At 46.2% G+C, this 25629-nt stretch overlaps 1 protein-coding gene across 1 annotated transcript in view; it reads right to left on the bottom strand.

The window, feature by feature from the left end:
• Nucleotides 1–1107: 1107 nt before the first annotated feature.
• The window catches only part of LOC141109027 (uncharacterized), a 42769-nt gene continuing 18247 nt past the window's right edge, over nucleotides 1108–25629 (bottom strand). The window contains exons 3-4 of the mRNA XM_073600982.1: nucleotides 9872–10087; nucleotides 1108–1930 (exon numbers count right to left, since the gene is read on the bottom strand). Coding sequence (XP_073457083.1) covers nucleotides 1767–1930; nucleotides 9872–10087 — 380 coding nt within the window. The 3' untranslated portion in view covers nucleotides 1108–1766. The remainder of the gene's footprint in view (nucleotides 1931–9871; nucleotides 10088–25629) is intronic.

Raw genomic sequence — 25629 nt, forward strand, 5'->3', positions numbered from 1 at the left:
CTCCCTTTGGACACTGGGCCACAGGGCAGTATTCCAACATGATAATGACCCCAAACACACCTCCAAGATGACCACTGCCTTGCTAAAGAAGCGGAGGATAAAGGTGATGGACTGGCCAAGCATGTCTCCAGACCTAAACCCTATTTAGCATCTGTGGGGCATCCTCAAATGGAAGGTGGAGGAGCGCAAGGTCTCTAACATCCACCAGCTCCGTGATGTCGTCATGGAGGAGTGGAACAGGACTCCAGCGGCAACCTGTGGAGCTCTGGTGATCTCCATGCCTAAGAAGGTTAAGGCAGTGCTGGAAAATAATGGTGGCCACACCAAATATTGACACTTTGGGCCCAATTTGAACGTTTTCACTTAGGGGTGTACTCACTTTTGTTGCCAGCGGTTTAGACATTAATGACTGTGTGTTGCGTTATTTTGAGGGGAAAGCAAATTTACACTGTTATACAAGCTGTACACTCACTACTTTACATTGTAGCAAAGTGTCATTTTTTCAGTGTTGTCACATGAAAAGATATAATAAAAAATTTACAAAAATGTGAGGGGTGTACTCACTTTTGTGAGATACTGTATATATATATATATATATATATATATATATATATATATACACACAGGGCTTTTTTCTCAAACAATAGGTGCTGGAACCTAACCACGGCCCCACAAAACTTCTCCCCCTACACACACCCTCCAAATCACATCAAATAGTGGGTGTGTTCAGTCAAATTTCACGAAAACAGTAGGAGGGTCTTAAAGGGGCATTAAATACCAGGATTGCATTACAAACAGAGTGCAGAGCTGTCACTTGTAAACACAGAAACCAGACTTCTGAGCCAGAGGTAGTGGAACTGAGTTCCACCAAGTTCCCCCTGAAAAAAAGCCCTGTGTGTATATATATATATATATATATATATATATATATATATATATATATATATATATATATATATATATATATATGTGTGTGTGTGTGTGTATATATATATATATATATATATACACACACACACAAAATGAAGCAGCATCTTTGCTTTTTGGAAAAGTAGTGTCACCCACTTCAATCCCGTTTTATATAATAACCCACACGTAGGGTTGCAGCATACTTCAGTGATTTATTTCATTCATAAAGAAACAAGTAACAGATCTCAGATTTTTATGGACCTTGCTTTGTACACTGGTGCGCAGTCATGTTGGAACAGGAAGGGACCATCCCCAAACTGTTCCCACAAAGTTGGGAGCATGAAATTGTCCAAAATATCTTGGCATGCTGACGCCTTAAGAGTTCCATTTACTGGAACTAAGAGGCCAAGCTCAACCCCTGAAAAACAACCCAACACCATAATTCCCCCTCCACCAAATGATTTGGACCAGTGCACAAAGCAAGGTCCATAAAGACATGGATGAGCGAGTTTGGGGTAGAGGAACTTGACTGGCTTGCACAGAGTCCTGACCTCAACCCAATAGAACACCTTTGGGATAAATTAGAGCAGAGACTGCGAGCCAGGCCTTCTCATCCAACATCAGTACCTGACCTCACAAATGCGCTTCTGGCAGAATGGTCAAACATTCCCATAGGCAAACTCCTAAACCTTGTGGACAGCCTTCCCAGAAGAGCTGAAGCTGTTATAGCTGGTGGTCCAACTCAATATTAAACACTAAAGACTAAGACTGGGATGCCATTAAAGCTCATGTGTGTGTAAAGGCAGGCGTCCCAATACTTTTGGTGATATAGGGTATATAATCTCTGCCTTATCAAGCTACACCTTGAAGTATTCTGTAGTGTCCAGGTCACTATAACTGTCTGCCAATTTGGCTTCTTCTGGTTTCTTCCTGATTGGGCAGCAAACAGAGAACCAGATTCTGGGTTCTGGGCTGACCTGACTTCCCTCCAGATTCTGCATGGAGTGCAGGGAGCGTGCTCCTAGAAAACAAAAAAGATACAATGTGGTCAGAACAAGATCATTATCAGATGACACTGAGTTTGATTCATCAAGCTGCAATAGCACTTAGCAGACCCAGACGCTCAGCAGTACTACCTAGTGCTTTCCAATTTGCCTACTGTGCAATCATACACTGTGCAACCTAAAAAGCTACCTGTACTTACCTGGCATTCCTGGTCTGGCTGCGGGCAGAGGAAGCCATATGACAGCTGTCACTATCCAAGAAGTGTACTGTAGCAAAGCCAGCCAATCAGTGGCTCTGCTTGAAGATACTTCATTGAGGGTAATAGCATTCACATGACCCTCCATCCTGTCGGGTTTAGCCTCTCCCGGTTCAGAAGACCCCCCCATATAGGCTGTAAATCTCTTGAGGAGCTGGTTAGATCAGGATGTCATATCATAGAAGTTAATTCTGAATTCCTTAACCTGAAAAGCAATGGCATGGAAAATGTACTGAGTGAGAGGAGAAGCCTCCATCACTGACACTGGGACAGTATTACACTATTGGAAGCTTTTTTCATTTCATGTTCACTGTTGGGAATACCCTCCCTTATTGAGTGCTGCTGAGAGCAGAAGTTTGATTAACCCTGGTGGGTTTGAAACAGCTTGTGTGCCGAGCATGAGAATGCAAGGCATATCGTTTTGGTGAGTGCGATTTCAAAAGGGAGTGGATCATGGTCACATTTTGGTGTGGTGGAAGACATTTTTATATCGTTTTGGTTTAAGAAGATTATTCACCTTATAAGAACCTTATCACTATGCATGGACGTTTAACATTTTATTGATAATTTTCTTGATAAGTTCTGGACACTTTGACACGTGGATATTGCTTTTGACATTTACTATCAGATACTAAATGTTTGATTTACTGTCACTTGTTTTTCAATTTATTGTTTGATTAGTGTATTAATTTTTTTTTAGTTTCTGTCACGGATTCATACATATGCAGCGCCACTATTTTTTCATTTAAAATACAAAGATACAACTATGTTGGTGTCCCTTGTTAATTTTCCATTGTGTTGTTTTTAATGTAACTGCCTACTCCCAAACTGTCATTTGAAGAAAAAGTATTATTCTACACAATTTTTTTGTTGTGCAGAAAAAAAAAACAACAGAAATTAAATTAGAGATGCTATCTGCCATCCAAATAAAAATAACTGAACAAAAAAGTGTGAATCAACACTCACCAAACTTCTACTAACACGAAATTAGCAGAAGGGGCCCAAAGGGTGGCGCTCGAGAAATTAAATTCCTCTCTATACTCTCGTAGTACGTCATTACGTTCGTGTTTGTCAAACGACAATTTGCAGATAGTTAGTATGCTAGACAAAATCCTGCACACACGCTTTTGCCAAAAATCAGACGCTTGGTCGTACAACAATCAAACAGTGTGTACGAGGCTTAAGAGTTTTGTTCTGCTTTAAAGGATACTAAAGTAGATTTCAGGTAATATCATCCTATGGCATTATAGTGCTTCATATGTCACTTTAGAATGTCTTAAAACCTGACTATAGCCAAACTTATTCTTTAGTTTTATGTTGGGTTCACGCTATTTACGCATGTGGCTCACAGCAGGGGTCCGGTGCGTCCTCGTTCACCGTTTCAGGTCCAATTTCAGCCAAATTTTTGGCTGAATTTGGGCCTGAAACGGACCAAAAGACGCACAGGACCCCTGTGCAAATTAGCACCAGAGCCGCGGAATGCGGAAATCCACAATTTCACATCCAATTCGCAATAGTGTGAACCCAGCCTCAGATAGAGTCGGAAGGGACAACCTTTCACTGCTATCTGTGTTCCCATATGGGAAAATCTATCCATAGACACAAAAAAAACATTACTAACAGAGCTAAGAAGGATTACAGCCCCTGTCAGGATTTTATTGCTATCTTTAGCTCCATGAGGGAAAAGCCCTCTAAAGCCTGGTGCACAATGATGTTTTTTTTGCATGCTATGCAAATACAGAAGTTACTAAAGTTACAAAAATTCCGTTGCAAAGAGCGATGTAATGTATTGTATTGCATTTGTATTGTATTTTTGGACGAAGACTGTACTGATTAAACGAAAATCGTACAATCTGGTATCGTTCAAGAAAAAATTTTGTGCTTGTCCCATCGGTTAATATCGGATGAACTGTCGTGATCAGCTCTCAAAAGCTGTGTACTAATGAACACATTATCTCACAAACGCTGTGAAAGCTGTGTTTTTTGTATGATTTTCTGATTGCGTGTACTGGCCATTACTTTCTGCCAAGTTTTGGACAGAACAGAAAGAATAGAAGTCTGTGAGGTTTCATTTAGGTTTTAAGTGATACACAGATATTAAACAAATCCTCATATATATGTTATACCTGTTTATCTGCGGCCCTCTCTCTTCTATAGTCTCCCAAAGCACACATTTTACACAGCATCTCTAGGTGCTAGAAGGCAGGGGGTGGGGATCTGATGTCACGCGCTGCACATCACTGAGAGAAGAGCTGTGTGTAATCTGAGATCTGAGTGAAGGTAATGGACACACCTCCCACTACACAATCTCACAGGGAAACATGCACAATGAAAGCTGTCAATCACCCTCTGTGTGCTGGGGGGGTGGGGCCATCCCGCCGGGATTCTGCAGTGCTGGCTTTACCTGTCACAAGTGACTCATACAGATAGCAGGAGGAAGACATAGCAGATAGGTGCTTTGGATGGAGGCTTGTACACACTAAAGCTGGGTATGCTTTGTTCATTTTTAATTTCAGAGGTTTACAATTACTTTAAGCTGTAAAGGCAGTTGGCCAGGGGTGTAAATGCTGTGGCAGTGATGCTTTGCCTCACAGGTGCGGCAAAAATAATCCTCCCTGTCGCATTTTTCTGAGAATACTGCTTCTAAACACGACCTATTCAAGTGTGGAGGGCTGCTCTGTAAGCCCTCCACAACTGTGCACATTGTACGTGGTTGCGGCATTTACAGGATTACAACAGGCAAAACTGTCAATTTCCTCTGAAAAGCAATCCCCCACAGCAATAACATCTGCAAATGTAATTGTAGCCTTAGGAAACAAACAGCATTTAAAACGCAACCAAAGCATAGAGCATTCTGTTCTACCAAAATCATCTAAAAATAAAGGTTCTGGCTGGAGTTTGTTGTAGCAGCATGATTAATCAAGCTCTTTAGCTATATACAGTATCTCACAAAAGCGAGTACACCCCTCACATTTTGTAAATAATTTATTCTATCTTTTTATGTGACAACACTGAAGAAATGACACTTTGCTACAATGTAAAGTAGTGAGTGTACAGCTTGTATAACAGTGTAAATTTGCTGTCCCCTCAAAATAACGCAACACACAGCCATTAATGTCTAAACCACTGGCAACAAAAGTGAGTACACCCCTAAGTAAAAATGTCCAAATTGGGCCCAATTAGCCATTTTTCCCTCCCCAGTGTCATGTGACTCGTTAGTGTTACAAGGTCTCAGGTGTGAATGGGGAGCAGGTGTGTTAAATTTGGTGTTATCGCTCTCACTCTCTCATACTGGTCACTGGAGGTTCAACATGGCACCTCATGGCAAAGAACTCTCTGAGGATCTGAAAAAAAGAATTGTTGCTCTACATAAAGAGGGCCTAGGCTATAATGCCCTGTACACACGGTCTGATTTTCCAATGGAAAATGTGTGATAGGACCTTGTTGTCGGAAATTCTGACCGTGTGTAGGCTCCATCACACATTTTCCATCGGATTTTCCGACACACAAAGTTTGAGAGCAGGATATAACATTTTCCGACAACAAAATCCGTTGTCGGAAATTCCGATCGTGTGTACACAAATCCGACGGATAAAGTGCCACGCATGCTCAGAATAAATAAAGAGATGAAAGCTATTGGCCACTGCCCCATTTATAGTCCCGACGTACGTGTTTTACGTCACCGCATTCAGAATGATCGGATTTTCCAACAACTTTGTGTGACCGTGTGTATGCAAGACAAGTTTGAGCCAACATCCGTCGGAAAAAATCCTAGGATTTCGTTGTCGGAATGTCCGAACAAAGTCCGACCGTGTGTGCGGGGCATAAGAAGATTGCCAAAACCCTGAAGCTGAGCTGCAGCATGGTGGCCAAGACCATACAGCAGTTTAACAGGACAGGCTTCATTCAGAATAGGCCTCACTATGGTCGACCAAAGCTGTTGAGTGCACGTGCTCAGTGTCATATCCAGAGGTTGTCTTTGGGAAATAGACATATGAGTGCTGCCAGCATTGCTGCAGAGGTTGAAGGGGTGGGGGGTCAGCCTGTCAGTGCTCAGACCATACGCCGCACACTGCATCAAATTGGTCTGCATGGCTATCATCCCAGAAGGAAGCCTCTTCTAAAGATGATGCACAAGAAAGCCCACAAACAGTTTGCTGAAGACAAGCAGACTAAGGACATGGATTACTGGAACCATGTCCTATGGTCTGATGAGACCAAGATAAACTCATTTGGTTCAGATTGATGTCAGGCGTGTGTGGCGGCAACCAGGTGAGGAGTACAAAGACAAGTGTGCCTTGCCTACAGTTAAGCATGGTGGTGGGAGTGTCATGGTCTGGGGCTGCATGAGTGCTGCCGGCACTGAGGAGCTACAGTTCATTTGAGGGAACCATGAATGCCAAAATGTACTGTGACATACTGAAGCAGAGCATGATCCCCTCCCTTTGGAGACTGGGCCACAGGGCAGTATTCCAACATGATATTGACCCCAAACACACCTCCAAGATGACCACTGCCTTGCTAAAGAAGCGGAGGATAAAGGTGATGGACTGGCCAAGCATGTCTCCAGACCTAAACCCTATTGAGCATCTGTGGGGCATCCTCAAATGGAAGGTGGAGGAGCGCAAGGTCTCTAACATCCACCAGCTCCGTGATGTTGTCATGGAGGAGTGGAAGAGGACTCCAGTGGCAACCTGTGAAGCTCTGGTAAACTCCATGCCCAAGAGGGTTAAGGCAGTGCTGGAAAATAATGGTAACCACACAAAATATTGACACTTTGGGCCCAATTGGGACATTTTCACTTAGAGGTTTCAGTGTTGCCAACTGTCCGTTAATTAACGGCAGCCAGTAAATTTCAGCCCATTTTCGGGCCGCCCATGAATGTCCGTTACGGGCAGCCGTGCCCGTTAAAAAGATGGATGCATGCTGACTGCCCATGCGCCGTTTCGAAGTCTGCGGGACTCGGGAGAACTCGCACACACTCGGTCGGGCACCGTGGGCAGGCGCATGCGCAGTGATGTGATGGCACCACCTGGTCCCCTTTTTGAATGGTAGGTGCTTGTTCACGGCAGCACCTCGCCACAGCAGGGGTCCAGGGAGGTCAATCCTTGCCTGTGCCGGGATTCTGGAATGGAGCACTGACTGACCATCCATCCAGGTCAGTCAGACCTCATACATGTATTGTGCATGACCCATAGTGGAGGGAGGAGGGAGGACAGAGGACAGAAAGACAGAGCAGGAGCAGGTCCATCCCCAGAGACAGACCCCCTCTTGTACCATGTCCGCACATGCCTCTGACCCCGGTACCATGTCCCCACATGCCTCTGACCCCTGTACCACCATGTCCGTACAGCCTCTGACCCCCTCCTGTACCATGTAAATGGAGAAATATGTTTTTTGTGTTTTGTTAAACCTAAACACAATGCTAATAGCACTAGCTACATGTTTATAGTTTAAATATTGATATTTGCACTGTTTAGCACTGAAAATTAGCATTTTAGGTACTTTTTTTTACAGTGTCAATAAAAAATGTGGCTCTGTCAGTAAATTTCATGATTTTTGGTGTCCTGCCAGTAAATTTCACTTCAAGGGGTTTGCAACACTGAGGGGTGTGCTCACTTTTGTTGCCAGCAGTTTAGACATTAATGGCTGTGTGTTGATTTTGAGGGGACAGCAAATTTACACTGTTATACAAGCTGTACACTCACTACTTTACATTGTAGCAAAGTATAAATATAATAAAATATAATACAAATAAAATAGCATACAAAATGTAATGTAATGTAATATAAAATATTTACAAAAATGTGAGGGGTGTACTCACTTTTGTGAGATAATGTATATATAGCACCTTCCTAGTTAGGTTGCTAGGATGTTAGTAGAGTAGGCAAAACTTTTTCTTCCTTGGTATTTTCTTTTACTTTCACTTTCAATGTTAACGGTAAAAAGGACAAATAGAGAAGGTGAATCTCCCTAATGGGGGCACAGACAACAATAAAAACTGGGGTTCTAATCCCTCTCCACTCTAACCAAAACTAAAGAAAGTTTTGCCTTTAGTTATGCTTTAAGCAAATGGAGTTCTTTTTTCTGTACTCAGTGGAGCAGTTGTTGATTGCTTTGGGATGTTCTGTGTTTCACAGGCTGCAGGTTTTGATTGTTTCCCCCTGTATTCCAGAGGATTCTAGAGTCATAGTGGGCTGGAAAGCAAAATAAGCACTCTAAATATTTATGAAACTTCAGCCAATCCCTGGGGAGGTATGCCCAGTAGGTGACTGAACAGCACATAAATAGTCTAAGGCTTGCAACAGCCATGATCTAGTCCTGGGTCTAATCCTGGGGGAGATTCCCCAGTTTGAGGGGCTCTGCCCCTGTGGGCAGACTGCTAGATTTAAAGATCCTTTTTCTGAAGCTACTCGAAAGGAACTCTCACCTACGGACCTGGTCTGGAGAGCTCACTGAAGAGTGCCCCGTGGAAGTTGGAAAGGGTCTGGCTGTCCTGTGGCATTGTGAGCATTAACCTCTCCCTTCCTGAAGCTTGTCCAGTGGATATTGGAAGGAGGTTTTTGGTGATCTTGTGACATTGTGAGTACTGTCCTGCTGTTGGGGAAATGGCTGTAGGAGAACTGGCAATAGTGCCAGTACTGGTAATGGACATTTCCGGTGCATTGCCATGCGCACTGAAGAATGAGTGGGCGTACGCAGGTTTGTGATAGTGCGAATGTGCAACAGCACTAATTGGTGAATGCGCAATAGGCACACAATGTGACAGATGCGGCCACTTACTGGCCTATATAAGATTGCTGCTGAGCCCATCACATTGCTAGATTATTGTCAGCCTTCCAGTGTTCCTGAGCCTCTGTGCATAGTCTGTTTGGATTTCCTGTTGTGACCCGGCTTGCTCCTGACCTGTCTGATCTGCTCTCCTGGATTGACCCCCTGTTCCTGCTACCTGCCTCTTAGTCCTGTTAGATCAACAGTGTTTGACCCATGGCCTGGCTTTTACAAGTGTACTGAGGATCCCTAGAGACTTTGGCCCAGCTGTGTATCCTACATCATCCGATATACTTCAGGTGACCACCGGCTCTACTCTCCTGTACACATCTGTCAACCTGTGCTTCTTTGGGCACTACACCTTCTGTAACATCTTCAGGGGTGTACTGCACTCAGCTGCAAGGGGAGCCCTCTTTGTACTTCGGCCTCTGACCAGGTACGTGACACCTGTGCTCAGGGTCCTAGTGACTGTGTGCTGTTTTCCTTTACAAGGAAGAGTCAGTGGCAGTTCTGACTGGGATAGCTTTTAAAAAGAACTCTGTTATCAGTGATTGCTCCTGTATAAAGACTGTTCAGGCTCAGCAAATTGGAGTGTCTTGAAAATGTTCAGTAAATCTGGAGTATACTATATCACCCTACATTCCATCCAAGTACTTCAGCAATAAAAGTCATAAAAATACTTTCACTAGACGTATTATAGTGAATGGGCTGTTGATGTATGCCTGGCTGTCGCTGCACTTGTCTTGGAGAAGAACAAGTTAAATTATAGCGGCTCCTATGGAGGTAGCGCTACATTATAATAGAATGTCTGCATTAAAATGTTAAACAGAACCAACCACACCGTTGCCACTCTTCTTTTTGTTAAGCCCATTCATCTATGTACAGTCCTTTACAACCTACATGACCATCTTCTGCATCACATATACTCACCAAATACAAGATAAGCCATTAGGGACACAGCAAACATGAGAAGAATGATGTTTCCTGGGCCCACATCCTCAGCCTGGCAGCTGCTGGGGCAGACACAGGGGCTGTGCACAGTGATCTCCAGAATCTCCAGAATCTCACTACTGTCCAAAATGGCTGGAAAGGTGACCGATGTGGTTGAACTGCAATTAAAGTGGACAATGGTTCTGAAAGGATTCCCTGGCGAAAAAAGAAAGAGACTATGACTGACATAGCTACTTAATTAGCCACACACACATTGCAGTCTGATCTTTACAGTCTCCATTAGATTTAACCACAAGTGTACAATACAAGGGCCTGCCTTTCTGTCCCTAATGCTGAAAGCTTGTATATCAAAGTGACAGAAGGGTTTCATATACACCACCTAAACCTAAACCTGTACTGAAGATTAGCCATGCAGCGAGCAATGAGTATAAGTTACCTAGCATAGATTCAGGAAGCAGACCCATCTACAACACCTGTGATGTGCTCTGTAAAATCCGATTATAGGGGATCCCATAAAACTTAGATTTGGGTAATCGGCATCAAATGTGATTTTAGAACAGCTACATTGTTTGCTGAATGGAATTAGTATTGCAAATCTTCAAGCTGCACACACCAGTCTAATATACCAATGTACTAAAAGAGAAGTGCGAGTTTACAAAAAAACAAATAAACATACTCACCGAGATGGCTGCAGCATTGATCCATTGCTGATAATGTATGTGACTTATGTAAATGTGAAGCTGGTCTCCTTAAAGTAAAAACTCCACCTTCAATAATTACACAAAAATAAAAGGAAAAAAGCACTAACACAACCAATTGTCCGTGCAAATATTGATGTCCACAAATGATGCATTGGGAACACCACAACATCAGACCACTAAAGAAATATAATGGACCCGGAAGTGATGGGCATACGTAGAGCCTCCACGTATGCTGTCAGTTCCAGGTCCATTCTGACGTCACTTCCCACCCTAACATACAGTGTTTGGAACACACGCCAGCTTCCATTTGGAGATAGGGTGGTGCTAGCTTCTTTCAAGGCTGTTTATATTGTTGCAGAGGTTGGGCACTTTTAAAAGTGAGTGGAATACCTTTTTTATGCTTTTATCTGTTTAATAAAATACTACACTTAGTTTACAGTTGTGCTCATGAGTTTAGATACCCTGGCAGAATTTATGATTTCTTGGCTATTTTTCAGAGAATATGAATGATAACACAAAAACTTTTACTCATGGTTAGTGTTTGGCTGAAGCCATTTATTATCAATCAACTGTGATTACTCTTTTTAAATCATAATGACAACAGAAACTACCCAAATGACCCTGATTAAAAGTTTCCATACCCAAGTTCTTAATACTGTGTATTGCCCCCTTTAACATCAATGACAACTTGAAGTCTTTTGTGGTATTTGTGGATGAGGCTCTTTATCTTCTCAGATGGTAAAGCTGCCCATTCCTCTTGGCAAAAAGCCTCCAGTTCCTGTAAATTCTTGAGCTGTCTTGCGTGAACTGCACATTTTGAGATCTCCCCAGAGTGGCTCAATGATATTGAGGTCAGGAGACTGAGATGGGCACTCCAGAAACCTCCCTTTATTCTGCTGTAGCCAATGACAGGTTGACTTGGCCTTGTGTTTTGGATCATTGGTATGTTGGAATGTCCAAGTACGTCCCAATGCGCAGCTTCCTGGCTGATGAAAGCAAATGTTCCTCCAGTATTTTTTGATAACATAATTTGGTCAATTTTGACAAAATTTCCTGTGCCTTTGTAGCTCACACATCCCCAAAACATCAGCGATCCAACTCCGTGTTTCACAGTAGGAATGGTTTACCTTTCATCATAGGCCTTGTTGACTCCTCTCCAAATGTAGCGTTTATGGTTGTGGCCAAAGAGCTCAATTTTGGTCTCATCACTCCAAATGACTTTGTGCCAGAAGGTTTGAGGCTTGTCTCTGTGCTGCTTGACGTATTGTAAGCGGGATACTTTGTGGCATTTGTGTAGTAATGGCTTTCTTCTGGTTACTCAACCAGACAGCCCATCTTTCTTCAAGTGCCTCCTTATTGTGCATCTTGAAACAGCCACACTACATGTTTTCAGAGAGTCCTGTATTTCACCTGTAGTTATTTGAGGGTTTTTCTTTGCATCCCGAACAATTTTCCTGGCAGTTGTGGCTGAAATTTTAGTTGGTCTACCTGACCGTGGTTTGGTTTCAACAGAACCCCTCATTTTCCACTTCTTGATTAGAGTTTGAACACTGCCGATTGGCATTCTCAATTCCTTGGATATCTTTTTATATCCCTTTCCTGTTTTATACAGTTCAACTACCTTTTCCCGCAGATCCTTTGACAATTCTTTTACTTTCCCCATGACTCAGAATCCAGAAATGTCAGTGCAGCACTGGATGAAAGATGCAAGGGTCTGTCAGGAGTCCAGAAACTCACTGACCTTTTATACACACACACACTAATTACAAGCAAACAGATCACAGGTGAGGATGGTTACCTTTAATAGCCATTCCAACCCCTTTGTGTCAACTTGTGTGCATGTTATCAGGCCAAAATCACCAGGGTATGTAAACTTTTGATCAGGGTAATTTTGGTAGTTCCTGTTGCCATTGTGATTTAAAAAGAGTAAACACAGTTGACTGATAATAAATGGCTTCAGTCAAACACTAACAATGAGTGAAAGAAATGTTTTTGTGTTATCATTCATATTCTCTGAAAAATGGCCAAGAAATCATAAATTCTGCCAGGGTATGTTAACCTATGAGCACAACTGTATATTTCTCTGGTGGTCTGATGTTGTGGCATTCCCGGAGCGATTATAAGAGGCTAGGATGATGTCCCAGAAGATCTACTAAGGAATGGTCAATCGATTTGGAGGTGCATTTGGCTAATCCCTTGGCGCTTATTGACCTTTATTAAGTTAGAGATCACTGGATTGGCAGTAAGTGTGCATCCTTGGTACGTGGTGGTGGTGTAAATTGATGCACTATTGGAAGAACATTGGTCAAATATAGAAGATTTCTTTACTTGGTGTGGGGATTATTATGCATAATTTATGGACATCAATATTTGCATGGACATTTGATTGAGTTAGCACTTTTTTCCTTTTTTTTTGTGTAATTAATTATCCAATGCTGCAGCTATCCCCTGCCAGCTCTACACTGAGAACTAAGCCAACAAAGACCACTGATCGCTCAGTTCTCGGTCTTCTGTGAGCTGGGAGTGTTGACTTTAGGTTACTGGCTTTCTGCTCTGCCCCTTCAGCACCGACTGGAGCATTGGGCTGGGAAAGGGGTAGCCGGCTTAGACTCTCAGCGGCGTGCTTAGAGGCTGAGCCAGCTGTCGGTCAGGCATCTGGGTGGATCCTGACATATGTGTCAGGATCCCTTAAGAGCCTGGACCGTCTCTGTGACATCAGTTAACAGTGGGCTTTAGCTTGCTGTTGGCTGAATCTGGGACAAAGGAGTGCAGAACTAAGTGCACTCCAGTGACCCGCAAGAGAAGTATAGCCAAAAGCTTTGGCCATACTTCCTTTTTATTTAGTCAACACTCCATTAAATTGCATGTATAGCCAAAATATTTTGTGAGGGGAATTCTCCTCAGAGACAGGTGTCCCTGAAACAGGTGTTCCCATTGGAAGATTCCCCCTCACCTCTTGTTCTGGAGCGAACTCTTTCATAGTATTTCCCTTCACTTTCCTTCTCAGTGACAATAGATACACCAATACAAATAGAGTGGTAAATCTCCCTAGTAGGGACACAGACAGCAATAAAAACTTCATAGAGACTGGCCATACACTGTAACATGTAGATAGAGGAATTTGCTCTGATGGCTATAATAACCACCAAACAGTGACTGCATCTGACTGGACAATTGTCTGCCCAGCTCCTTTCATTTTCATATTGAAGTATGTCGGACAGGATTGTGTCGACAAGGCCACCCACGGTTCAAATTTTGGCTGCTTCATGAGACATCAGTTGAAATCTGCTCCATGTATGGCCAGCTTTAAAAAAATGTTTTGCCGGATGATACACTTTAAACCTTCATAACTACACAGCCAAACCTTTCTAACTTTTTAACCAATATAGAGGAACTGAATCCATCTATTATCAATTACTGTAATATGCATTCTTTTCTTGTTGTGCATACATCTTCCTTAAGTGCTCTAAATTTACCAGTGTATACAGACCAAACCAACGATAAAGCACTAGTAGGACTTACAAGGAGTATGGTAGAAAAAAGGAGCAACTTTACTGTATGACCAGCGTTCTAGTGGGAAGCAGCCCACCTTTATCAAGGCCTTATTTCTGAGACTGTTTGCAGGTCATGGCAAGGACCATGTTATCATATTTCCTGACGCCAACATGGTAGCATACTAGTGATAGAGCTCCACCTCTTGACCCCTCCCCCAGGACCAGTGAATAGCATAAATGAAGGCATGGTTAGCCGCCACCCCTTTCTTCTTTTTTTCCTCATACCTCCACGCCAGTGATGAAGTAAGGAATTTTATGTCCCCCCACCCTGCCGCTGGGCAGTAGCCGTCTGAGTTCGAGCCTCTCCCAGTGCAAAGTCTCAGTGCTCGGGCTGCTAAGATCCCGCTGAAAAGTCTGAGAAACCCTCGTCTGTGTGATCTTGACGGGTCCCTGCAGTGTTTCCTCTTTAGGAACAAAATCTGCCATTTAGCATGACTTGGTTACGGAGCTTTGGGGGGGCCAGCCTGTCTTTTCTTTTTCTATGGTTTTCCTTAACTGTCAGACTATGTCTTTACCTGTTTTTTTTTTTTTTTCCCAATCATTCCTTTCTCTGGAGGAGTGAGTCGTATTGTGCAATGGGTACTCGGGTCTCCCTATAGGCGTGGGGCGGCCGCCCAGCGCTGTATTTACCGGCCTAGGACGCCCCGATGATGCCATAGGGCTGCGTCCAGTTCGCACGTGTGCTCTGGCCGACGGAAGCTCAGGATGCCATTTTGGCTCTGGGCGAAATGATTCATTTTGCCCACAACACCAGGAGGAGCCTGGGGGCGGATTCTTTCAGTCCCGTGATCATTTAAAATTGTCAGTAGACTGTTGTAGAGCGGCCAATATACAGCCTCCTGTCTATGGCTCCTGTCTTTGAAATCTTTTCTGGATCCAGACTCAGCAATTTTCTGCGACGCCATCTGCTGGTAGGAAATTTTTCTGTTTTGAAAAAAAAAAAAAAAAAAAATTTAAGGAGTATATTCTTTCCTTTTGGTTTGTTTTGGCTGTTTGCCTTATTGTAGTTAGACCTTTTTTTTTTTTTTTTTTTTTTTTTAGTCTGTCATGTTAGAAAATTTTGGCGATCTCCATCCCTGTTGTCTCTCTTTCAGCTATCTTTCTTTTAAGCTGGCTGTCCCTTATTCTCTATTGCCATGAGTCAGTCACCACTTATGCAAGACCCTCAATACTTAAGGTAGGGGGACCACCAGTTGGTAAGTTTTCAGGTGATCTAAAAAGAGTGCCCTCTAATGCGATTTGCTTTGATTTGTTTCAGCCCCGCACGCTCACGTTCACGCTCTCAGAGTTCAAGGACAAGAGAGGACAGACGTTCTTCAAAGGAGCAAAGCTCCAGACGTCACTTCCGGTCAAGGAAAAAATCCAAGAGAGCGCGTCGCGCCTCCTCTTCTCCAGAGCAATACAGGCATCCCAGCAAGAAAGAAATCGCCCTATCCAAAAAACTGGTGTGCAAAGACTGTCTTGAAGAGTTTGCAGTGGACAGGGAACAGGACACTGCACAAGTCTCGGCATTACTAAAAAAGGTAGTATGAGATTCCTTGTCTGAGTTTACATCAGCCCAGCCGCCCACCCAAGGGGTCCCATTGGAAAATCAGCCAGGGACTTCAGCAAGCAGTATGACTTTGCCCAGTGGGGTGTCCTTACAGTACTCAGCCTGCGGAGAAGGATAATTTCTCCTCATCAGATGAGGACCCAGAGCAACTTGGGTTCAGTGTTTCTCTTGTAGAACCCTTCATTCTGGCAATAAAGCAGGCGATCGCATGGGAAGAGGAGAAAGTGCCAAAGAAGGCAAAATCCTATTACACTTTTCTACAGAAACGACAAACCAATTTTCCATTCATGGACGAGATCAAGGACGTCCTAAAGCAGGAGTGGCAAAAAAACGAAAAGAGGTTTTCACTCAACCATATGCAGAAATTATATCCTCTACAGGAGATAGAGGGAATGTCACTTGACTCACCTATGGTCGATGCAGCAGTCGTCCGCTTGGCAAAGAACGTGACCGTACCTATGGAGGATTTGTCCTCTTTCAAGGATTTGATGGACAGGAAAATAGACTTAGATCTTAAGAAAGCCTATCAGGCAGCCGGGGCAGCCTGCCATCCAGCTGTAACCCTCACTTCAGTGGCTAGCGCCCTGAAAGTTTGGACTCAGAACATCGAATCGGCAGTGAAGGAGGGGGCGCCAAGGGCAGATATCGTTCGAGCTCTGGATGAACTGAAGGTGTCAGCTGATTTTATAGGGGAAGCAGAAATAGACACAGTCAAGTGCTCTGCCAGGGCTATGTTGCACACAGTAACAGCAAAGAGGGCCCTATGGCTAAAACCATGGTCAGCGGATCCTTCTTCTAAACAGTTTTGGTGTAAGATACCTTGCGATGGCAAGTTCCTCTTTGGTTCCAAGATGGAGTCGGCCATCTCGAGAATGTCAGGGTCTACTCCCACAAGACAAAAAACAGCGAAGGTAAAAGCCTTTTTTCAGTAGGTTTCATTCCTACAGATCCAGAGACTCTAGATTCTCTTGGCAGTCCAGGGCCCCGGCTGGCAGCTGGAGGGGGGCACAGTCATCTTTCCCTAGAGCCCACAAGCAGAAGACGCCAAGTGCCCCGCAGGAGCCTAGTAAATCTTTTTATTGCTGCGCAGTCCCAGATGCTTTCAGTGGGGGCCAGACTGGCGCATTTTGCAAACATCTGGGCAAAAAACTCTACAGATGCCTGGGTAAGATCCACGGTCTCACAGGGCCACTCCTGGAGGTTTCTCAGCACACCCCCTCCAGATCGCTTTTTAACCACCAAGATTCCAGAGACACAGTAGAAAGCAGCTGTCCTTCTGCAATACGTTCATTCCCTCCAAAAGCAGAAAGCAGTAATACCGGTTCCCTCCTCGGAAAAGTATTCAGGGTTTTACTCCACCCTATTCATGGTATGTAAGAAGGACGGAGGGTGGGGCCCAATCATCGACTTGAAGGGTCCAAATCGTTTTATTCTGATGGAAAAATTCAAAAGGGGGGGCCATTCACACCATCAATCAAACCATACAGCCGGGCGACTGAAAGCTCTCTGTGGATCTGCAAGTGGCGTACCTCCATATTCTAATCTTGCCAGCCTTCCAGAGGTACCTAAGGTTTGCAGTCGGCCGGACGCATTTACAGTTTACAAGCTTTCCCTTTGGTCTGTGCATGTCCCCGAGAACCTTCACGAAAGTCCTCACTGCCATGCTAGCCCCGCTCAGGCTGCAGGGTCTTCGAGTCCACCACTACTTGGACGATGTCCTACTGCTGGCAAGGGATCAAGAAAAATTAATAGCACACAGAGAGATCCCCGTCCACACTCTGCAGAAGTTTGGGTGGATCATCAACTTCAAGAAGAGCCATCTCATCCCAACTCAACAGTTGGTGTACCTGGGAGCACTGTTCGACACAAAGAAGGCATCCGTGTCTATTCCGCCAGAGAAGGTGAAGGTTATCAGGAAGAGAATTTTAGCAGCAGCAACTTCCACTTGCCTTTCAGCCTCTCGGTGGCTCAGTCTTCTAGGCACCATGTCATCATGCATTCCATTGGTTCCATGGGCCCACTGGCATCTTCGTCAGGTTAAGCTAGGCTTCCTATCACAGTGGAGGAAGCAGAGCTTAACACAACTGATAACGGTATGCGTCATTATGAGGAAGAGCCTACAGTGGTGGCTGTGAGTGGAATCCCTAAAGAAGTCACGTCCCTTGGGTCCTTTAAGTTGGACCATTGTTACGGCAAGCTGGGGGGCACACTGCGAAGGTCAGTCAGTCCAGGGCAGGTGGAGGTTCCCCGCCAGGGGGTGGTCACCAATGTACTGGAGATTCGAGCAGCATTTATGGCTCTCCAGGCCCTATGCCACAGAATCAAAAATCGCCCAGTTACTCTACAAATGGACAACAGGGCCACAGTGGCCTATATTCAACACCAAGGAGGAACTCGCAGCAGCACGTTGATGATGGAAGTAGAACCCATAATGACCTGGGCGGAAATACACCTACAGTCTTTAAGAGCAGTCTACCTTCCTGGGAGGTTGAATGCGCAGGCGGATCACCTTTCACGGAAATTCCCAGATCAGAAGGAATGGGCCTTACATTCCAGAGTATTCTCTCAATTGATCCACAAGTGGGGTCTACCGCAAATCGACCTCTTTGCTTCTCACAACAACAGCAAGTTTCAGAGATTCTTATCCAGATTTCCGCATCCCCAGGCGGAAGGAACAGATGCACTGGTCACACACTGGAATTGCAGCCTGGCTTACGCCTTTCCTCCAACAGCTCTAATCATTAAGGTTCCTCCTGAGGCTATTGAGAGAGCAGGTGACAGTCATAGCCATCCTCCCGTTCTGGCCGCGGAGTCCTTGGTTCTCTTTAGCGATACACCTCAGCAAACAACATCCAATTCCCCTGCCAGTATTTCCACACCTACTAGTACAAGGCAAGTTCCTGCATCTGAACATATGCAGGCTGGATCTTCGGGCTTGGCTATTGAGAGGGGGAGGCTGGAGAACTTAGGATGCTCCTCTGGAGTTATTGCCACATTACTGTGGTCCAGGAAACCCACTACTAATAAAGTCTACAACAAAATCTGTGACAGATTCACACTCTTAATAACTGAGAGAGGTCTTGATCCTGCAGCCCCACCTCTATCGGCAGTGTTGGATTTCCTTCAGTCGGGCCTAGACATGGGCCTTAGCCTCAGTTCGTTAAAGGTGCAAATATCTGCCATCTCGGCAATAACAAAGCTAATCAAACAATTCTTGAAAGCAGTTGTCAAAATTCGCCCTCCGAATGAAATATTTTTTCCTCAATGGCATCTGTCAGTTCTACTGGACTTTCTGTCAGCTCCAACTGAGGATTGTTCCTTTTGGGACATAACAGACAAGGCAGTTTTCTTAACATCAATTACCTCTGGTAGGAGAGTGTTGGAGCTTCAGGCCCTGGGAGCTTCAGAGCGGCATATAAGATTCTTTCCAGAGCGGGTCGAACTAAGACTAGCCGTCCATTTCATTCCGAAGGTGGCAACGCCCTTCCACCAGACTGGTATTTGTGCCTTACCCAACTTTCCAGAAGAACGTTCAGGAATTCTACACGAATTAGATGTCTCCAGAACATTAAAGAAATACCTTTCTGTTACTGCACCATTTAGGGCTTTATAATCCCAACAGGGAAGTTCCAGGGGGAAGGAGGCCACTGCAAGAACCTTGGCAATATGGATTTTCAAACTCATACACAGAGCGAGAGCGTACAGAGCGAGGGGTTGCGATCTTCCTACAGTGGTGACTGCACACTCCACCAGAGCGGTGGCAGCGTCCTGGGCGGCTCATTCGAATGTATCTATGGAAACCACCTGTAGTGCAGTATCTTGGTGTTCGCAAAATACGTTCTTAAGGCATTATAGAGTCGACCCAGGTGCTTTGTCATCTGTAGATTTCGGAAGGAGGACTATCCAGTCTTTTGTTATGATTTAAAATAAATTTGGTTTGTCAAGCATTACCCACCCTGTCAGCTAGTTTATCACTAGTATGCTGTCATGTTGGCGTCAGGAAAACTGAAAATTGTATCAAATATTTACCGTAATTTTCCTTTCCAATCCATGGCAGCATATGGCAGCACCCATGTGTGTTCCGGTATGTGGCTTGTTACAAAGAATTATTATTTCGTGTTTATGATTGTACTGTATTTTTTCCAAAATAGTCATAATCACATCTTAACCTTCATCTAGAAGGCAGAAGGAGTTACAGACCACCTGACTACTTTTCTACACTGCGAAACACATCTCCTCCACAGAATTAAGTCAGAAGCCTTTAAGGCTGGGATCACACTGCAGACGGATGCAGCTGACAGCAGGGGTCCAATGTGTCCCTGTTCTACATTTCAGGGATGAATCAGGCCTGGATTTTTGCCTTAAATCGGACCTGAAACAAAGCCAAAGACGCACTGGACCCCAGTGCAATTTGCTCTGCTGCCGCTCCGGAGATGTGTGAACTGGCTCTCAATTGAGAGCCGGTCACAATCTACTGTCATACGAATTGGATGCAGGGAAACCCACACGGAGGGTACTGGAGGCAGGGCTCTTCAGCCGCAATGTGCCGGCGCAACGTTATCCCTGCCTGAGTGAGACTCCTCACTCTCACTGCCGCTGCAGTTGCCTCCTTTCACTATACACAAGCATGCCGCCCGGAGAGTGACAGTCTGAGCAAGCAACTCTCCGGGCGGCTGCACACTGAAGCCTCCTTTGCCCGCTGCCCAGGCGCATGAGGAGGTCTGCACTGATGGAGAGGGTGGTTTATCTGGGGGGGGTTGCACTTATTGGGGGGGTTTATCCTAAGGGGAGGTCTGCACTTATTGGGGGGGTTATCCTGAGGGGGGTCTGCACTTATTGGGGGGGTTTATCCTGGGAGGGTCTGCACTTATTGGGGGGTGGTTTATCCTGGGGGGTGTTCACTTATTGGGGGGGGGATTTATCCTGAGGGGGGTCTGCACTGATGGAGGGGGTGGTTTATCCTGGGGGAGTCTGCACTGATGGAGGGGGGGTCTGCACTGATGGAGAGGGGTGGTTTATCCCAAGGGGGGTCTGCACTGATGGAGGGGGTGGTTTATCCTAAGGGGGGGTATGTACTGATGGAGGGGGGTCTGCACTGATGGAGGGGGGTGGTTTATGCTGAGGGGGGTCTGCACTGATGGAGGGGGGTGGTTTATCCCAAGGGGGGGTCTGCACTGATGGAGGGGGTGGTTTATCCTAAGGGGAATGTACTGATGGAGGGGGGGTCTGCACTGATGGAGGGGGGGTGGTTTATCCTGAGGGGGGGTGGTTTATCCTGAGGGGGGGTCTGTACTGATGGAGGGGGTGGTTTATCCCAAGGGGGGTCTGCACTGATGGAGGGGGGGTGGTTTATCCTGAGGGGGGGTCTGTACTGATGGAGGGGGGTGGTTTATCCCAAGGGGGGGTCTGCACTGATGGAGGAGGGTGGTTTATCCCAAGGGGGGGTCTGCACTGATGGAGGGGGTGGTTTATCCTAAGGGGGGTATGTACTGATGGAGGGGGGGTGGTTTATCCTGAGGGGGGTCTGCACTGATGGAGGGGGTGGTTTATCCTGAGGGGGGTCTGCACTGATGGAGGGGGTGGTTTATCCTGAGGGGGGTCTGCACTGATGGAGGGGGGTGGTTTATCCTGAGGGGGGTCTGTACTGATGGAGGGGGGTGGTTTATCCCAAGGGGGAGGTCTGCACTGATGGAGGGGGGTGGTATATCCTGAGGGGGGTCTGTACTGAGGGGTGACTATAGTTGGTGGGTGAGGGGGGGGTGACACCATGTTTTACTGCACCGGGTGACACCAACCCTAGTGAGGCCACTGCTTTACCTCTCCAGCAGCTGTCAATTCCCAACTGATGTAGGGAGCAGTGTGGTGCATAATTAAAAGCATCACACACAACTTTTGTTTTTGTGTACAAACTTTATTTGAAGTGTATACTTCATTCATGTCACTATACAGCAGTGCAAAGGAGGTGCGGTGCTGTACAGTGACGGGATTCGGTACAGTGAGCCACAATAAAATGCAGCAAGTCTGATTTTATCACAGCTTGTTTCAGTGCAGCTCTGTACTGTGTTGCAGTGTGAATGGGGCACACAGGAAACAATTCTTTTCTGTGTGTCCTTGCGGTGATAGGCATTTTACAATGCACTAAAACGCCTGTCAACGCCCTATGTGTGAATTCACCCTGACAGAGAACATGGTCGTTCGAAATGTCGCTTTATGGCTAAAATGTGATTTGGTCTAATGGCACTTATGCCGTGTACACACAAGCAGACTTTCCGGCATACTTGGTCCGGTGGACCAGAGTCCACCGGACAATCTGACCGTGTGTAGGCTCGGGCGGACTTTTCCGGCGGACTTTTTCCCAAAAGTCCGCCGGACCTAGATTTGAAACATGTTTTAAATCTTTCCGTCGGACTCAGTTTCTGACGGAAAGTCCGCTCGTCTGTGTGCTGGTCCAACGGAAAGCCCACTCGTCTGTATGCTGGTCCAATGGACCAGATACGACGCAAGGGCAGGGTATTGCATTTCGCGCTCGCTGCAATAGGAAAAACAAATTTTCCTATTGCGGGGCATACCAGGCCCTTAGGTCTGGTATAGATTTTAAAGGGAACCCCCTACGCCGAAAAAACGGCGTGGGGTCCCCCCTAAAATCCATACCAGTCCCCGATCCGAGCACGCAGCCCGCCTGGTCAGGAAAGGGGGTGGGGACGAGCGAGCACCCCCTCCTGAACCGTACCAGGCCGCATGCCCTCAACATGGGGGGTGGGTGCTTTGGGGGAGGGGGCGCCCTGCGGGGCCCCCCCACCACAAAGCACCTTGTCCCCATGTTGATGAGGACAAGGGCCTCTTCCCGACAACCCTGGCCGTTGGTTGTCGGGGTCTGCGGGCGGGGGGCTTATCGGAATCAGGGAGCCCCCTATAATAAGAGGGCCCCCAGATCCTGGCCCCCCACCCTATGTGAATGAGTATGGGGTACATGGAAAAAAGTGTCAATAATAAAACACACTACACAGGTTTTTAAAATAATTTATTAAACAGCTCTGGGGGGGTCTTCCTCTGGCTTCGGGGGTCTTCCTCCGGCTTCGGGGGTCTTCTTCCGGCTTCGGGGGCTTCTTGTCTTCTTGTCTTCTTCCCTCTTCTCTTCTCCAGATGTTGACACGACGCTCTCTCCGGCTGGACTGCTCTGTGAGCGCTCCGCTGTGACTTATATAGGCGGAGACCCGCCCCCTTATGATGTCACAGTCCCTGGGCATGCTGGGACTGTGACGTTTTAGGGGGCGTGGTCACCGGGTGATGTTGACCACGCCCCCGAACCGTCACAGTCCCAGCATGCCCAGGGACTGTGACGGCATAAGGGGGCGGGGTCCCAAGTCACAACGGAGCGCTCAGAGAGCAGTCCAGACGGAGAGAGCGTCGTGTCAACATCTGGAGAAGAGAAGAGGGAAGAAGACAAGAAGATAAGAAGCCCAGAAGTCCGGACCTCCTCTGGCAAAAGAGCGGCCTGAAGACAGCAGAGGAGCCGGCCGAAGAACTGGAAAACCGGGAGAAGAGGCCGGAGAGAGTGGAGAAGAACCAATCGGACGCCGGGAGAAGAGGAACCGGAGGGACTCCCGAAGCCGGAAGAAGACCCCCAAAGCCGGAGGAAGACCCCCTTATTATAGGGGGCTCCCGGATTCTGATAAGCTCCCCGCCCGCAGACCCCGACAACCAACGGCCAGGGTTGTCGGGAAGAGGCCCTTGTCCTCATCAACATGGGAACAAGGTGCTTTGTGGTGGGGGGGCCCCGCAGGGCGCCCCCTCCCCCAAAGCACCCACCCCCCATGTTGAGGGCATGCGGCCTGGTACGGTTCAGGAGGGGGCACTCGCTCGTCCCCACCCCCTTTCCTGACCGGCCGGACTGCGTGCTCAGATTGGGGACTGGTATGGATTCTAGGGGGGACCCCACGCCGTTTTTTCCTTTATACCTAAGGGCCTGGTATGACCCGCGACGGGGCTCGCAAGGTGTCAATCTCGCCGATAAAAGCGGCAAGATTGACTCCGTTTCTAGTCCCGTCGTACCTGAGTCACGTTCAAAATGAACGGACCTGTCCGTGTGTGGGCAAGTCCGTTCATTCTGAAAGTCCACTGTAACTCTGGCGAAAGTCCGTCGGAAAGACGGGCGGACCTAGCCCGCCGGAAAGTCCGGTCGTGTGTGGGCAAGTCCGTCCGTTTTTAAGTCCGGCGCATCTGGCGGACAAAGTCCGTCGGAAAGTCTGCCGGACCAAGTATGCCAGAAAGTCCGATCGTGTGTACGCGGCATTATGCCCCGTACACACGGTCGGACTTTGTTCGGACATTCCGACAACAAAATCCTAGGATTTTTTCCGACGGATGTTGGCTCAAACTTGTTTTGCCTACACACGGTCGCACAAAGTTGTCGGAATTTCCGATCGCCAACAACGCGGTGACGTACACCACGTACGACGAGACTAGAAAAGGCCGGTTCAGAACCAAGTGCGGCACCCTTTGGGCTCCTTTTGCTAATCTCGTGTTAGTAAAAGTTTGGTGAGAGACGATTCGCGCTTTTTCAGACTCGTGGCTTTCAGATCGTTTTCTGCCGTTCAGTTTGTGCTTGTGGGTTTGTATCTGCTCTTCAGTGCGTGCAGTCAGTTCGTATCGGAGTTTTCTGTGTGATCTTGCCTGCTCGTTGCTGTTTTTCAGGTCGCTCTTCACAGGCCTTGCTGTTCTTCAGTGCGTTCTGTTACTTCGTTCTGAGCAGCCGACCGTTTTCTAGCCATGTTTCGTATGCGTACTCCTCGTAGAGTTCGTGCTGTGCGGGGGCTTGGTGTTGGGGTCCTGACCTTGACACAAGTCCAGTCCATGAACAGGGTGGGGAGGAGTTCATGGACCAAGAATTGGTTGCTTCAGCGTGACCAGTTCTGTCATATGCCTTTGCTCCGTGAGATCCGTGAGAATAATCCTGATGATTTCAGGAACTTTCTCAGGATGACGGACCCCGTGTTTCACCGTCTGTTGGCTTCGCTGACCCCCTATATTAGCAGGCAGGATACCTGCATGAGGCAAGCCATCACTCCGGAGCAGAGGTTGGTCGCTACCTTGCGGTATTTGGCCACAGGGAGAAGTCTGCAGGACTTGAAGTTCTCGACAGGCATTTCCCCCCAGGCTCTGGGGATCATTATCCCAGAGACCTGTTCTGCCATCATACAGGTCCTGCAGAAGGAGTATATGAAGGTAAGATTTTTATCCTTTTATATCACATTTTATTGTATTGAATGTTTGATAATATATTGTATTTCTTCCCTCATTCCCTAATTACCATGATTGTAATATGCTGTGAATGTCCCCTTTGTTCTCATGCATGCTGGATTTTTATGTCATTATTATTTTATGTCCTTCATACATATTTGCCCTTCACTAACCTCCCCAGCATGGTCTTTCCTGGCCCTATATTCACCTCATGTAGTCACTTAACAATGTATTTTATCAGCTCCATAGTAGTGCTTTACCCCAAACACCCCCTAAAATGTTTGGAAATGTTATTTTTGATTTAAATTCAGGCAGAGTGCCAGAGGCTTTTTTTTGTGGTGTCCCCAAATTTTTTTTAACCCTCCCCCCCCAACTGCTAAGTCAGCTGATCCCAATTCTCTATCCTCAATCATCTATCTGCTGACTTTGCCAAACCCATACACACTATACCCATCTCTTTACTGGTCAGATTTATGGATGAATTCCCCAAAGCATGTAGTGCAAGGGCCTGCCTGTATACTTTCCAATGGTACTGTTTAAAGTTTTTGTATCCTATTATTATCTTGATAGGTAATAGCAGAATGTTCAAATGTCCTCAAATGTGTACAGTGTGTATTTATATCTTTGTATTATGACACTTCTTACCTGTCCAGTGGGCTGCCAATAGTGTAACTAAGGAGGGGCTGTTCC

The sequence above is a fragment of the Aquarana catesbeiana genome, linkage group LG09 (genome assembly GCF_042186555.1).
Source record: "Aquarana catesbeiana isolate 2022-GZ linkage group LG09, ASM4218655v1, whole genome shotgun sequence".
Lineage (NCBI taxonomy): Eukaryota > Metazoa > Chordata > Amphibia > Anura > Ranidae > Aquarana > Aquarana catesbeiana.